The sequence below is a fragment of the Zalophus californianus genome, chromosome 1 (genome assembly GCF_009762305.2).
Source record: "Zalophus californianus isolate mZalCal1 chromosome 1, mZalCal1.pri.v2, whole genome shotgun sequence".
In the NCBI taxonomy this organism is placed as follows: Eukaryota; Metazoa; Chordata; class Mammalia; order Carnivora; family Otariidae; genus Zalophus; species Zalophus californianus.
In genome coordinates, this window is record NC_045595.1 from 134,623,414 (window position 1) to 134,639,035 (window position 15,622).

General features: G+C 38.4%; 1 protein-coding gene across 1 annotated transcript in view; it reads right to left on the reverse strand.

The window, feature by feature from the left end:
* The window catches only part of PARL (presenilin associated rhomboid like), a 54,401-nt gene that overhangs the window by 18,640 nt on the left and 20,139 nt on the right, over nucleotides 1–15,622 (reverse strand). The window contains 3 exon segments of the mRNA XM_027585983.2: nucleotides 2,250–2,320; nucleotides 4,219–4,368; nucleotides 5,390–5,485. Of these exon segments, the coding sequence (XP_027441784.2) occupies nucleotides 2,250–2,320; nucleotides 4,219–4,368; nucleotides 5,390–5,485 (317 nt within the window).

The following is a 15,622-nucleotide window of genomic DNA, read 5'->3' on the forward strand; positions in this document are numbered from 1 at the left end:
TATACAAAGAGATACACTCCAAACACTATAAATAAATCAAAATGGAATTCCAAATGAATCTGTTCTAGTGACCATTTTATTTTACTTGCAACCCTGTAGGAAGAGACTAAAGATACTTTCCTAATTTAGCAGAGAATTCACTTTATATACAAATTAAATCAGTGATAACTTACTGTAACTTCATTGATTAAAGTATCATAATGTTGGTAAGCAAATTTATCCTGTGATAAGCTACATCAAGTGAAAAAAACTCCTCCAACATTTTAACAAATGCTTTTTCCTACAACAAACATTTTATTGATCTTTGCCATCTCAAGATTAAGGGTCACATTTCACAGACAATAAACTTTTGAAAACCACACTAGTGAAAAGCTTCCTACCAGTAACTACTAAAAAACAATTTTTAAGTGAGATTCAAAACACACAGAGCTCTAGCTAAACAAAACCCTTACCAAAATCCAGTCAGTATTCTTGCTCCCTAGTGCCATATTGTTAATTGACAAAACAAAACTTTGTCAATAGTATTTTTTTTCTAGCTTTCTCATTAAAAATGCCATTATTCCTGGCGATTTTGTTTTCTTTAATTACTGGGGACAATAATTTTATCCTGACATGGCTCTACAGAATTTTGATGACTGAACAGGAACTCCACAATTCTTAGTACATGCTCCTTATTATGCTAAGCATTCTAAACACACCTGCACTGAGGATCCAAAAGAGAGGTGTTATCCCCATTTTATATAGAGAAGCTGAAGTTCAAAGAGGTTCAGTAATATATGTTCTAGAAATCACAAGTGACAGAGCTGGAATTCAAACCAGTCTAATTCCAAATATCATGTGCCACACTCAGTTTCTTATCTGTAAAATGAGAATAACACTTGTCTGAAGGCACATCAAAATGCCCTCCCAGGGGTACCTGGGTGGCTGAGTTAGTTAGGCACCCAACTCTTGATTTCAGCTCAGGTCATGATCTTGGTTGGGGTTGTGGGATCAAGCCCCATGTCCGGCTTTGCACTCACTGCAAAGTCTGCTTGAGGATTCTCCCTCTCCCTCTGCCCCTCCCCACACTCTCGCCCTTTCTCTTTTTCCAAAGTAAATAAATGAATCTTAAAAATAAAAAAAAGCCCTCCAAGATCCCCTCAGTTAATGAGAAATGTCTCCTCACTCTTAGGACACTCAAACTCCTCTAGAGATCACTCAGCCCTTTTGGTGTGTATTATGTATGTGTATAATGTTTTTTCCCCAACTAAAGTCAGAGTCCATTTATGATTCACCCCAGTGGTCTTCACTGCCTTCACATAACAGATGCTTACTTGGTGAATGAGGTAAAGGACAGGATTTGAAATATGTAAATTATACCAGCACCAAATTTTATATATAAAACATTCCATGAAGGGAAAAAGGGGTGCTTAAGAAATCAAGTAGGTGATAGGAGAAGATATAGGTCTCACTAAGAAATTAAGTACACACAAATCTGAGGAACACACACATTATGGGATGATTACCTAAGAATTCTTTTTCTAAAAATGAACCTTCAAGAAGTTTCTTTAAATAGGAAATCCCCTATTTGAATGCATTTAAGTGATTTGCACTTAAATATGTACAAAATGAATGTGTAGTCTTTAGAGAAATGTTATGCAAAGATTTCTATGTGCCTAGAAATCTGCCATTAAACTCAAAAAACACATTTGCGTTTTTGTTTTTTTGTATTCTTGTTTTTAAGCATCCAGAACGCCTAAAGACAGGAATTGTGATCATCTTGCTCACTGGCTGCATCCCCAGTCTCTAGGACAGTGCCTACTAGTCTAATCTGCATAGCAGACACTCAAATAGTGACTTCAACAGAAGGATATAGTCCCAGAATCAAATCTGTAATTATTTTCAATTTTCCAATGCTAGATTAGGCTCTCTGGTTTTGGGGATTGGACACCCAACTGTTCTGACTACTCTTCTTGATTTGTACTTTTTGAGTAAGTATATATAAATGACCAACAGTTAAAAGCTATAGCCTGAAGTTTACAAGGCTCTACAAAGGTATGAATTCTAAATTAGATACAGATTAGTTAGTAGTATTGTTTCAAATGTTAATTTCCTGGCTTTGATAATTGTACTGTGGTTCTGTACTTAACAGTAGGGTAAAGGGTATATAGAAGTCATTGTAATAATTATGCAACTTTTCTGTAAGCCTAAAATTATGTCAAAATGAAGTTAAAAACTAAATTAAGAAAATTTACATTAGAAATACTTACTGCACCAAGTGATGGTCCATATCTTCCTGTGGCAACTTTACATACATAACTGACAAAATTGGAAATAACACCTGGGAAATAAGTCACATTTTGATAATTTTAGTAAAGTATAAAAATGGTTTCCATTTCTGATCTCCACCCCACAGAGGCTAACAGTGTTGGATTTCTACCTGGGTCAGTACAAGGTGCAGGCATGAATACCTACACAATCACTTCAGATATTTGTAAGAAAAAGTTTGACCAACTGTACAACTTACTGAATGACATAAGGTCATTCACTTTACTTCTCAGTTCTCATTTTTCTCATCTATAACATGAAAGAGACTAGTTCCAAACCCACCAACTCTCTGGGAATCCTCTGGGCTGCACTCCAAACACTAAAATCAGATTCTCTGGAGTGGGACCAGGGAATCTATATTTTACTCAGCTTGCCAAATGACTCTGCTGCAGATCTAGACTAGATGATCTTTTACAAGTCCCTTTGGCTCCAATGTTATCTAAGCTGAATGTGGCTCATTTTTGAAAACAACTTCCTAGAGAGCAGGAATTAATGGCACCTGAAAAAGACCCGTTTGTACCTACAACAATACAACTAGTGCTTGGGGAAAGAACTATACACTTTTGTCACAGGCCAAAGATGTTGCTCAGTTTCTAGTTTTGAGGGACCAGATGCACGGATATTTAATTAAAACTGATTAAGCATCCATTCTGGGCCTTGTGGTAGATGCTTCTATTTAACCCTTTCTACAACCCCTTGTCATGAGAGATTAAGTATCATTATCCTCAGAGAGGTGTATAGTCTTTTCTGCAACATCACACAGCAGGTAGCAGAAATAGGATCTAATAAAACTAGGTCTTCTGACTTCAGGCTCTCAAGTGCTTTTTTCCCCACACTACAGTATGATTCCCAGATACACTGTTTTTTATTTTATTTATTTTATTTTTTAAAGATTTGTGAGAGAGAGTGCATGAGTGGGGGAGAGAGCATGGGGCGGCGGGGGGGGGGGAGGCACAGAGTGGAGGGAGGGAAGCAAAGGGAGAGGGAGGGAAGGAGACTTCCTGCCACAGGGCTTGATCCCAGGACTCCAGAATCATGACCTAAGCTGAAGGCAGGCGCTTAACCAACTGAGCCACCCAGGTGCCCCAATATACTGTTTTTAAACAAAGGGATTTTAGGGGCTCCTGGCTGGCTCAGCCGGATGAGCATGTGACTCTTGATCTCAGGGTTGTGAGTTCAAGGTGTATATTGGGTATAGAGATTATTAAAAAAATAAACTAAATTTAAAAAAAAAAAAAGGGATTTCAGAAATGAATTTTTATGCTGTGTGGTTTTACATTCTGCAAACAGAGAGGTAAAATTTAACTGACCACTTGCCAGTTTAGTAGCATCTAGGAACTTGGAATCCATTACTACCATTTCCTAGTTGAAATAAGGAAATGATGTTATCTCCAGGACGGACTGGAGTGGTTCCAGACTAAGATATATGCTTGCAGCAAATATAGAATATAAACTCATTCTTGACAATCTTATTACAAAGTTCTGATCTAAAGCTTTCTGGAAACTGAACACACTGTGGTAAATGAGCTTAAGGTTATTTAACAAAGATCCAGATGATTGAGACAGCCAGGAAGTCTGGGAAGCACCTATTTATAAAATGGTGGACCTGAGCTAAAGAAACCAAAGCCTAATGAGATAAAAATGACATTCTTAAATTCTACACTAAACCTTAACTCCTGTCTATCCTGATTTAAAACTAAACATACTAAATAATCTAAGAAGAAACCAGCAAAATGAGAAGCAGAAAAGATAACCCCATCGGTCTGTGGTATCCTTCTCTATAGACAGTTTGTACAATTCTCTATATACAATCTTCATGTGTAGAATATGGCTATAACCATTCCCTTCCTTCCTTCTCCAGGTAGGGAAAGTGCTTATACTCTGAAAGATCCCCAGATAAAAACTTATTACCTGCAGATAAGTAAACTGCCATGAACTGCTCCTGACCCAGAATGTTCACTATGCTGGAGGAGAAGCTCCACAAAACATACATATTTGCAGCCATGTGAAACAAGGAGAAATGACTGAATGTTGACAGCAACATTGGAGAACAAAGGACCTCTACAAGAGAAAGAAAAACAGTCTGGTAATCATAGGACACACAGCCATGATCTAAAAATGATCTGTTTTAGATTTTTTAGATTTTTTTCACTACTATTACAAAAAACTCAAAATAGGAAACAAAAATAGAGCAAATTAAAAAGTTTAAATAGGGCGCCTGGGTGGCTCAGTTGGTTGGGCGACTGCCTTCGGCTCAGGTCATGATCCTGGAGTCCCGGGATCGAGTCCCGCATTGGGCTCCCTGCTCGGCGGGGAGTCTGCTTCTCCCTCTGACCCTCTTCCCTCTCATGTTCTCTGTCTCTCATTCTCTCTCTCTCAAATAAATAAATAAAAAAAAATATTTAAAAAAAAAATAAAAAAAATAAAAAAAAAGTTTAAATAAGGGGTGCCTGGGTGGCTCAGATGGTTAAGCATCTGCCTTCGGCTCGGGTCATGATCCCAGGGTCCTAGGATCGAGCCCCATGTCTGGCTCCTGGCTCAGCGGGGAGCCTGCTTCTCCCTCTGCCTCTCCCCCTGCTCGTGCTCTCTATCTCTGTGTCTCGAATGAATAAAAAAAAAATCTTTATAAAAAAATAGAAATAAGTTTAAATAAGATGGTTTACCATAGTATTTTTCAAGGTGGTAAAAAATTATCTTAAATTTCTTCTACTTAGTAAGCAACCAATAAAAATTCTCAGTTCAATGAAAGCAACTTGTCCTTATGGCAAAAGTTACTTAGAAAAAAGAATTAGTAAATTATTTCAATTACAGATATGAAGTTGTATATAACAGGATCCTCCAAGAGTAAACTTGTAGTGATCCTGGGTCAACATATCTACTATGTGCAAGGCACATTTTAAGTACCTGGGACATAAGACTAAGAGAGATGAGGTCCCTTTCCTCAAGGAGCTTACAGTCTATCTTCTGGATTTTGCTTATAATTGTTGACAAGTAACTCATCCTTTTTATAGCATTTCAATAACATAAAGCGTATTTCTTTCATATTACCTCTACCTCAAAATAAAGTCATAAGTAGACTTACTTGAGGCTGGGTTAGATGTGAAATATCTGATCATTGTCCGCTGTAGAGAAGGTACTCTCCATAAACAGAATACAAAAACATTTGCCGCTATGATACCTACAAAATAAAGATATATAATTTAGGGAGATTAAAAATAGTAAAGAAAGTCTGATTGAAAGTCCACCTGAATAAGATTTTCTACCACAATTATTTACGAGTATTATATACTGGGGTGGGGGGTGAGGGAGGGCAAGTTAAGGAAAGTAAGTGAAATCAATGTTTTTAAGTATCAAACTAGGGGCGCCTGGGTGGCTCAGTTGGTTAAGCATCTGCCTTCGGCTTAGGTCATGATCCTGGAGTCCTGGGATTGAGTCCGGTGTCAGGCTCCCTGCTCAGTGGGTAGTCTGCTTCTCCCTCTGACCCTCTCCCATCTCATGCTCTCTCTCTCATTCTCTCAAATAAATAAAAATCTTTAAAAGAAAATAAGTATCAAACTATATGCACTGGTAGTACGTCAGAAAAATTCCTGGGAAACTGCAAATGCTCTAGAAGCACTTCCTTCACTCAGATCCATATTTTACTTCTACAGAACAATTTACTCTCCTCAATAAATAATCAGATCCATACTTATTGTTTGAAAATGGTCAAGCCAGAAACAAGTAATGTACAGAATTGGGTTCTTTGGCCAAGACCAGAAAAGCTGTATTATATAACATGCTTCTTTTTCCACAGGGAATAATATAGTTCTTAAACTTATGGAAACATCTACGTATCATCTGGGTAAATGAAGATCCACTTGTCTTGAGAAAAACACTTGTTAGGTAAGAATTCAGGAATAATCTGGAAGAATTTTCCAACTGCTTGTGAAACTGTTTTCATGTGGGAATTGGGTGACTGTTTCATTTTTCTGCAAGAACTGATGTTGCTAAACTACCACTAAATTGAGGTTTATTATTTAATGATAGAATTAACTATTCAGTCACATTTTCATGAAAAATTAAGTTTTTCTTAAAAACTACAAACTTTAAAAACACATTAATTTTAAGGTACCACGACTCCTTGCCCATGTAGTAGGCACTCATCTACTTGAATTAAAGGAATTTAAACATTCATTCCTCCAGTTTCTTTCAGCAATAGGCAATTAGCCCTTTCAGCTTCTTCAATGACAGTAAGCATAATTCCAGCAACACTCTGGTAAGAGGATTTATTTTAGAAGATATTGATTGTATAATCCCCATCGGCTGCTACATCTTGGAGTTACCTTTGGCTTCTGTATTTGCTCACTCTGTAAGGCTCTCAGCTATATTTTGGCATTACTAGTCTCTCCAGTGTTTGCTCTCCCATTTGAGCATCAGGCAAGAAAGGAAGCTACCTACCATTTTTCAGAGATTCTAAGACATTTTCTCCATTTTAATATCTGTAATCAGGATGCATCTTACAACTGGTGGTGTGTCAGAACACTTTCAAAGATGGTGAGGAGGACAGTATTCTTTAAAGGATGGGGAAAAGAGGTCACAAGCAAGGCAAGTAAGAGTACCATGTATACCTCCCAATGAGGTGCCTGAAACCCTGGGCAAGGAGAGTGGGCAAAGGAAGGGTGGAACTTCCTCAGATGGAGGAACGGACCTCAGAGGCTTATCCTAAGGAAGTGAGCAGTGATTAGTGTTGCTCGGGGTTTCTTAGTTTCTTTTTAGAAGAGTTACACATCTTTATTACCCAGAGAATTCTGAGGTCTAGAGGTTGCTGGACATAGTGATTGGTATCTTGGCATAAAGAAGACCCAAGAATGGTCTGGCCCCAGGCTTCCATGATCACAAAGATAATCAAGGCTATACAGTTCGCTCCAAGTGCGGTACAACGCAAGGAAAGCAAGATGGGGCCCCTGATCCTGCCTGCTAGGCTGGAAAATGGCAACAACCACGCTGTGGGTTCCGCAGGCTACTTTCTGAAACTAGCGACATACAGCACACACTTCTGGAAACTGCAAGCACCACAGTACTGCACAGAAGTAGAGAGTGTCTCTGGCTGAAGAGATTACAACTAGGGAAAAGACTTGAAAAAGGGAAAGATAACCAAAGATATCAAGGTTAACAGTGACCAAAGAGTTAACATCGCCAAGTTTTCAACCAAAATATAAGAGGCCTTTTTTGGTGAATCATGTCAGAATATTGGCACTGGAACACATTGTAGTTAAACCCCTCACTTCAGAGACCTGTGATCTATGGTTAAGTCAGTGAACAACTGAACATACATACCCAAATTATACACACAAATCACTGTAATACACTCACAAATTAAAAAGAAATTACAAAAGTAAAATGCAGTTATTTTCCTCCATGCATATCCCATTTTGAAGGTCAATTATAGATGAGAAAACTGAGATACAAATTTTCAGAGCCAAATTCAGTGGCCAAGCCAGAATTCCTAATCTAGGGCTCTTTCTACTATACACAAAGAGATGGATAGCCAACAGGATTACTTTTGACGTTGGTCACTCTAAGGCTTCAGACCAGACAAAGGCCTCCTTATCTAGGAAACAGCACGGTTGGTCCCCAGAAGCCAGTGAACAGGAGAGGATATGTGGTAATCCTGGGCTGGAAGCAGCACTGCATATTGTCTAACAGTATGGGTAAAGGAGCCCAGCAGAACTGTGTCCTACACTACAACCCAGGCAAGAAGCCTAACCCCTCAGCCTCAGTTTCCTCTTCCGTAAAATAGGGGTAATAAAACCTCCCTTTAAGAGCCGAGTGCTGATTAAATGAGAAAGCACAATTAAATGCAGCAGTCACACAGTGAAAATCTAAAAATGAAAAATAAAGTAGGGAATGGCCTTTTCTGGTCTGTATCCTAGGTATGCCACTTAGTAGCTTTGTGGTCTGCAGCATTTCATCCCCTTCACTTTAGTTATTTCGTTTGTAAAATGAAGATGTCCATATCTTATAAAAGTTGTAGTGAGGCTTAAACAAAATACTACATGCACCTAGTATGCAGAAACTCAAATCATGGTTCCCTCCTCCTCCTCTTCCTTTCAGAGGTAGAACTGCTTAAGGTCTTTGCTTGTTTCTCCACTTAGAAGTGTCACCTTCTCCTGACTCAGTAAACTCTTGGACAAGCTTGACACTGCTGATCTGGGAAGTTTGCTGTTGCCTCAACACCTACCTTTACCAAAAGGGATGCAATGGATTACATTAGTGAGAATAATGAAGTAAGGACCTTGAAAAATTCTCTCCTTCACAAAGCAATGAAAAAATTGGCCGAAACTGTCAGAATCAACTTTTTCAGAACTCTGGAAACTAGTTAAAAGCTTACAGCAACTCAGCATTTAAGAAAAATGGTGAATTCAATAGGAACAGCAAATTTTGGGCATTTTAACTTGCCCTGGTCCCATCCCTCACTTTCTAGCTACAAGTTGAAGCTAAAAGCTATGAAAACAATCCATAATTCCCATGCAGCCTCACAACCACGAGATGTAGCACAGGGAGCTGGAACTCTTTCAAAGCCTCAGTTATCATCTGACCTATCTGATAATAGTTCCCTGCAAGACCCCATTTGTAAGGCTGTCTATATTTGACCTGACTGGAACCTCAAGTGCAAAATTCCTTTTCCCAGGGGATATTTGTCAAAATTACAGGCAGGTGTTTTAAGTTCATGGCTGACTAAGGTGGTGGATAATATTTGGAGTAAACAAGAGACCAAAAATCTTAAAAGCTGAGGAATGAGATGTCCACAGGAGCTTATAAAACCTCAATATATTGCTGGGATCCTGTACACCATAAGCATAACAAGAAAAAATAGACTTTAAGACAATATTTGTTACGAGACACAAAGAAGGACATTATATAATGATAAAAGATATAACATGTTGATATATCAATACAGCTATTATAAATATACATGCTCCTAACAATAGAATCCCAAAATATATAAAGCAAAAATTGAACTAAAGGGAGAAATAAACAGTTCAACAATAACTGGAGACTTCAATACCTTATTTGCAATAACAGAGTAAACGATCAGCAAGGAAACAAGACTTGAACAACACTATAAACCAACTAGGCCAACAGACATCTATAAGGCACTCAACAGGGGCGCCTGCATGGCTCAGTCGCTTAAGCGTCTGACTCTTGATCTCAGCTCAGGTCTTGATCTGAGGATGGTAAGTTCAAGCCCCGTGTTGGACTCCACACTGGGCGAGAAGCCTACTTAAAAAACAAAAAAAAACCCAAAACACTCAACGACAATACATTCTTGGGACACCCGGCTGGCTCAGTCAGTAGAGCGTGTGACTCTTGATCTTGGGTTTGTGGGTTTGAGCACCACGCTGGGTGTGGAGATTACTCAAAAATCAAATCTTAAGTGGCACCTTTGTGGCTCAGCTGGTTAAGCATCTGCCTTCAGCTCAGGTCATGATTTCTGGGTCCTGGGATAAAGCCCTGTGTTGGGCGGGGAGTCTGCCTCTCCCCCAACTTGTACTTCCCCCCTCTCTCTCAAGTGAATAAATAAAATCTTTTAAAAAAGCAAAATCTTAAGAAAAACCACAAATAATATATTCTTTTCAAGCACACATGCAACATTATCCAGGATAGACCATATGTTCAGCCACAAAGCAAATCTCAAAAAATTTTAAAACACTGAAATTATACAAAGTATGTTCTCTGACCACAACAGAATGAAATTACAAATCAGTAATACATTGGGAGAAGTCATAAATTTGTGGAAATTAACACACTCCTAAATAACCAGTAGGCCAAATAAGAAATCAAGAGGGAAATTAGAAAGTACTTTGAAATGAATGAAAACAACAATATAACTGAATTATGTTCCACTAAGATTCATATATTTAAGCCCTAATGTGATGGTTTTGGGGGATGGAGTCTTTGGGAGGTAATTAGATTCAGATGAGGTCATAAGGGTGGGGTTCCCATGATGGGATCAGTTTCCATATAAGAGAGATACCAAAGAGCTTGCTCTTGCTCTCTCCCCCTGCCATATGACACAGCAAGAAGGTGGCAGAAGAGAGAAGAGAGTTCTCACCAGAATCCAACCATGATGGCACCTTGATCTTGGACTTCTACCCTCCCAAATTTTGAGAAAATAATTTTCTGTTGTTTAAGCCACCCAGACTATGGCATTTTGCTATGACAACCCAAGCTGCTAAAACAATACTAAAACTTACAGAGTACAGCAAAAGTAGTGCTGTGAATGCTGCATTAAAAAAGAATAAAGATTTCAAATCAATAATCTAACCTTCCACCTTAAGAAACTAGAAAAATTAAAAAAAGCAAACACAAAGCAAGCAAAAAGTTTGGATGAATGAAGGAATAGAAAAATTAAAAAAAAAAAATCAATGAAACCAAAAGTTGGTTATTTGAAATGACCAACAAAATTGACAAACCTTTAGGGAGCATGACAAAGAAAAAAAAACACCTCAAGTTACTAAAATCAGGAATGAAGGCAGAATGTTACTACCGAGCTTACGGAAATAAAAAGGATTATAAGAGAATACTATGAACAACTGTATACCAACAAAGGAGAACTTAGATGAAACTGACAAATTCCTAGAAAGACATAAACTACTGAAACTACTCAAGAAATAGAAAGTCTGAATAGGCCTATAAGAAATAGAGATTGAATTTATAATTAAAAGAAACTTCTCACAAAGAAAAGCCCAGGGCTAGAGGGCTTTGGTTTATTACTTCCTAGGGCTGCTATAATAAATTACCACACACTTGGTGACTTAAAACCACAGAAATGTATTCTCTTAAAGTTCTGGAGGCTTGAAGTCTGAAACCAAGTTGTTGCTAGGCCAGGCTTCTTTATGAAGCCTCTAGGGAAGACTCCTTCCTTCCTTCTTCCTAGCTTCTGGTGGCTCTTGGCTATTCTTGGCATTATTTAGCTTACTGATGCATCACTCCAATCTCTGCTTCCATCTCTTCAGCACATGACCTTTTTTTTTTTAAAGATTTTTATTTATTTGAGAGAGACACAGAGAGAGGGAACACAAGCAGGCGGAGTGGGAGAGGGAGAAGCAGGCTTCCCGCAGAGCAGGGAGCCCAATGTGGGGCTCGATCCCAGGACCCTGGGACCATGACCTGAGCCAAATGCAGACACTTAACAGGCACCCCACATGACCTTTTCTGTATGTCTTGTCTTCTCTTGTTGTAAGGACACAAACAATTGGATTTAGGGCCCATCTTAATTTAGTACAATCTCACTGTAAACCACTTACATCTGCAAAGACCCTATTTCAAATAAAGTAACACTGAATTTCTGGGTGGACATGAATTTTACGGGGACACTATTCAATTTATTACAGCGGCAAATTCTAGCAAAGACAAATGAGAATTAACACCAATCCTTTTCAAATGCTTCCAAAAAAGAGAAGAGGAAAAAACATTTCCCAACTCATTCTATGCTGCCAATATTACCTTAATATCAAAACCAAAGACATCACAAGAAAACTACCCATATCTTTTATGAACATGGATAGAAAAATTCCTAATACTAGCAAACCAAATCCAGCAGCATATAAAGGATTACAAACCATGACCAAGTACAATTTATCCCAAGATTGCAAAATTGATTCAACATGATAGTCAATGTAATAGTCCCTTATGAACACAGATGGAAAAACCTTCAGGAAACACTAACAAACCAAACCTAGCAGCACATAATAAGGATTATAAATAATAAACAAGTGGAATTTATCTCAAGAATGCAAAACTGGTTCAACATATAACCAATTTAATACTCCATATTAATAAACTGGGAAGACTCACTATTCCCAGTTTGAAAACTTACAACACAAAGATACGGTAATCAAGACAGTATGGCCTAAGAATAGACATACAGATCAACGGAACGGAACTGAGAGTCCAGAAGTACATCCATACATTTATGGTCAACTTTTTTTTTACTGTGGTCCCAAGACAAAATCAATACAGAAAGAATGGTCTTCTCAACAAATGGTGCTGGGACAAGTGGATACCCATCCACAAAAGAATGAATTTGGATCCTACCTCAAACCAATTACAAACATTAACTCAAAATAAACCAAAGGCCTAAATGTAAGAGCTAAAACTACAAAACGCTCTGAAGAAAACACAGGTATAAATTCTTGTGATGCTGGATCAGGTCACTATTTTCTTGATGTGACGTTTTAATTAAAGCACAAAATAAAAAAATACATGAAATAGGGGCGCCTGGGTGGCTCAAATGGTTAAGCATCTGCCTTCAGCTCAGGTCATGATCTCAGGGTCCTGGGATCGAGCTCCGCGTCAGGCTCCCTGCTCAGCGGGGAGCCTGCTTCTCCCTCTCCCTCTACTGCTCCCTCTGCTTGTGCTGTCAAAATAAATAAATATAATCTTAAAAAAAAAAATACATGAAATGGATTTCATCAACATTAAAAACATCTGTCATAGCATAAGGTATAGAGTTGTCGAATCACTATGTTGTACACCTAAAACTAGTGTAATATTGTGTCAACTTGATGAAAACTTAAAAACATTTGGGCTTCAAAGAATACTTTTAACAAAGTGATAAGACAACTCATAGAATAGGAAAAAATATTTGCAAATCATATACCTAATAAGGATCTAGGATCCAGAATATATAAAGAACTCTTACAACTCAATAAAAAGACAACTCAAAAAACAGGCAAAGGATTTAAACAGACATTTCTCCAAATAAGAATGAATGGACGGGGTGCCTGGGTGGCTCAGTCAGTTAGGTATCCAGACTCTTGATTTCGGCTCAGGTCATGATCTCAGGCTTGTGAAACTGAGCCCTGCATCAGGCTCCATGGAGCCTGCTTAAGATTCTCTCTCTCCCTCCAACCTCCCCTCCTGCTCTCTCAAAAAAAGAATGAATGGATGGACAATTGCACACAAAAAGATGTTTAGCATTACTAGTCACTAGGGAAATGCATGTCAAAACTTGACACACATTAGGATGGCTAAGAAAAAAAGGGGGGGGGAATCAAAATTGGCATGAATATATGGGAGAAACAAACTCTTGCGCCTTGCTGGTAAGAATGTAAAATGGTAGAGCTACTCTAAAAAACAATTTGGCAGTTCCTCAAAAATTAAACATAGAATTCCTGTATGATCCAACAATTCCACCTCTAACTATATACCCCAAAGAACTGAAAGAAGGGACTCAGAGACTTGTACATGAATGTTTGTAGGAGCATAATTCATAAGAGCCAAAGACTGAAACAATCCAAATACTGACAGATGGATGAACAAAATGTGGTGTAAACATACAATGTAAAGCGATTAAGCCTTAAAAAAAATAAAAAAACAAATTCTGATACATGCTACAATATGGATGAACCTTAAAAACAGTATGCTAAGCAAAAGAAGCCAGGCACAAAAAATGTATTTTATAATTCCACTTATATGAGATATAGGCAAATTCAGAGACAGAAATAGAATAGTGGTCACTAAGGGTTAAGGGGAAGGGGAAATGGGAAATGATTTAGTGGGTACAGTGTTTCTATTTGGGATGATGAAAAAATTCTGGAAATGGATGGTGGTGATGGCTGCACAACATCGTGAACGTACTTAATGCCACTGAATTCTACACTTAACAGCTAAAACGATAAATTTTATGTTTTGTGTATTTTACCACAATAAAATACAAAAAATATGCAGTCACTGATATATTAGAAAAAAAAAAAGGCAATAAATGGAATCCTGGGGTGCTTGGGTGACTCGGTTGAGCATCTGCCTTCAGCTCAGGTCATGATCCCAGGGTCCTGGGATTGAGCGCCACATCGGGCTTCCTGCTCGGCGGGAGCCTGCTTCTCCCTCTCCTCCCCACTTCTGCTCTCTCTCACTATCCCCTGTCACTATCTGTCTCTCTCTCTCAAATAAATAAAATCTCTAAAAAAAAAAAAATGGAATCCTCATACAGTTCTTGAGGGAATGTAAAATGGTGCAACCACTTTGGAAAACAATTTGGCAATTCTTCAAAAAGAAAACATGGGGAAAAGGAGGTATCCACATGCAAAAGAATGAACTTGGATTCTTACACCATATATGAAAACTAACTAAAAATGGATTAAAGACCTAAATGTGAACACAAGAACTATAAAACTCTTAGAAGAAAACAGGGGAAAAGCCTCGTAACACTGAACTTGGCAACGATTTCTTCGATAGGACACCAAAAGCATGGCAACACAAGCAAAAATAGATAAATGGGACATCAAACCTAAAAAATTTTGTCCAGGGACACCTTGGTGGCTCAGCTGGTTGAGTGTCCAACTCTTAATTTTGGCTCAGGTCATGATCTCAGGGTATTGAGATTTGAGGCTCCTCGCTGAGCATGGAGCCTGCTTAGGATTCTCTCCCTCTGTGACTCTCCCCACCCCACCCCACTTTCTCTGGGAAAAAAATTAAACCAAAAACCAAAAAACCCCACGACAAACTTTTGTCCAAAGCACACAATCAACACAGTGAAAAGGCAATCTACAGAATGAGAGAAAATATCTGCAAATCATTTGTCTCATAAAGGGTTAATATCTAGACTATATTAAAAAAACAACTCCTACAATCAAGAAAAAGTCAAATAACCTGATTAAAATAAGCAAAGGACTGGACTAGGGACTTATCCAAAGATGATAGTCAAATGGCCAACAAGCATATGAAGAGATGTGCAACATCACTAACCGTCACAGAAATGCAAATCAGAACCACAATGAGTCACCACACACCCATTAGGATAGCTACTATCAAAAAAAAAAAAAAACAAAGAAGGAAATAACAAGTGCTGCCAAGGATGTTGAGAAATTAGAACTTTGTGCACTGCTGGAAGGACTGTAAAATGTGCAACCACAGGGCACCTGGCTGACTCAGTCAGCAGAGCATGTGACTCTTGATGTCAGGGTTGTAAGTTCGAGCCCCAAGTTGGATATAGAGATTACTTAAAAATAAAATCTCTAGTACTATGGTGAGTGCTGTGAACCGTGCAAGACTGTAGAATCACAGATCTGTACCTCTGAAACAAATAATGCAATATATGTTAAGAAAAAAAAAAGAAGATAGCAGGAGGGGAAGAATGAAGGGGGGGGAAATCGGAGGGGGAGATGAACCATGAGATACGATGGACTCTGAAAAAACAAACTGAGGGTTCTAGAGGGGAGGGGCAGTGGGGGGATGGGTTAGCCTGGTGATGGGTATTAAAGAGGGCACATTCTGCATGGAGTACTGGGTGTTATGCACAAACAATGAATCATGGAACACTACATCAAAA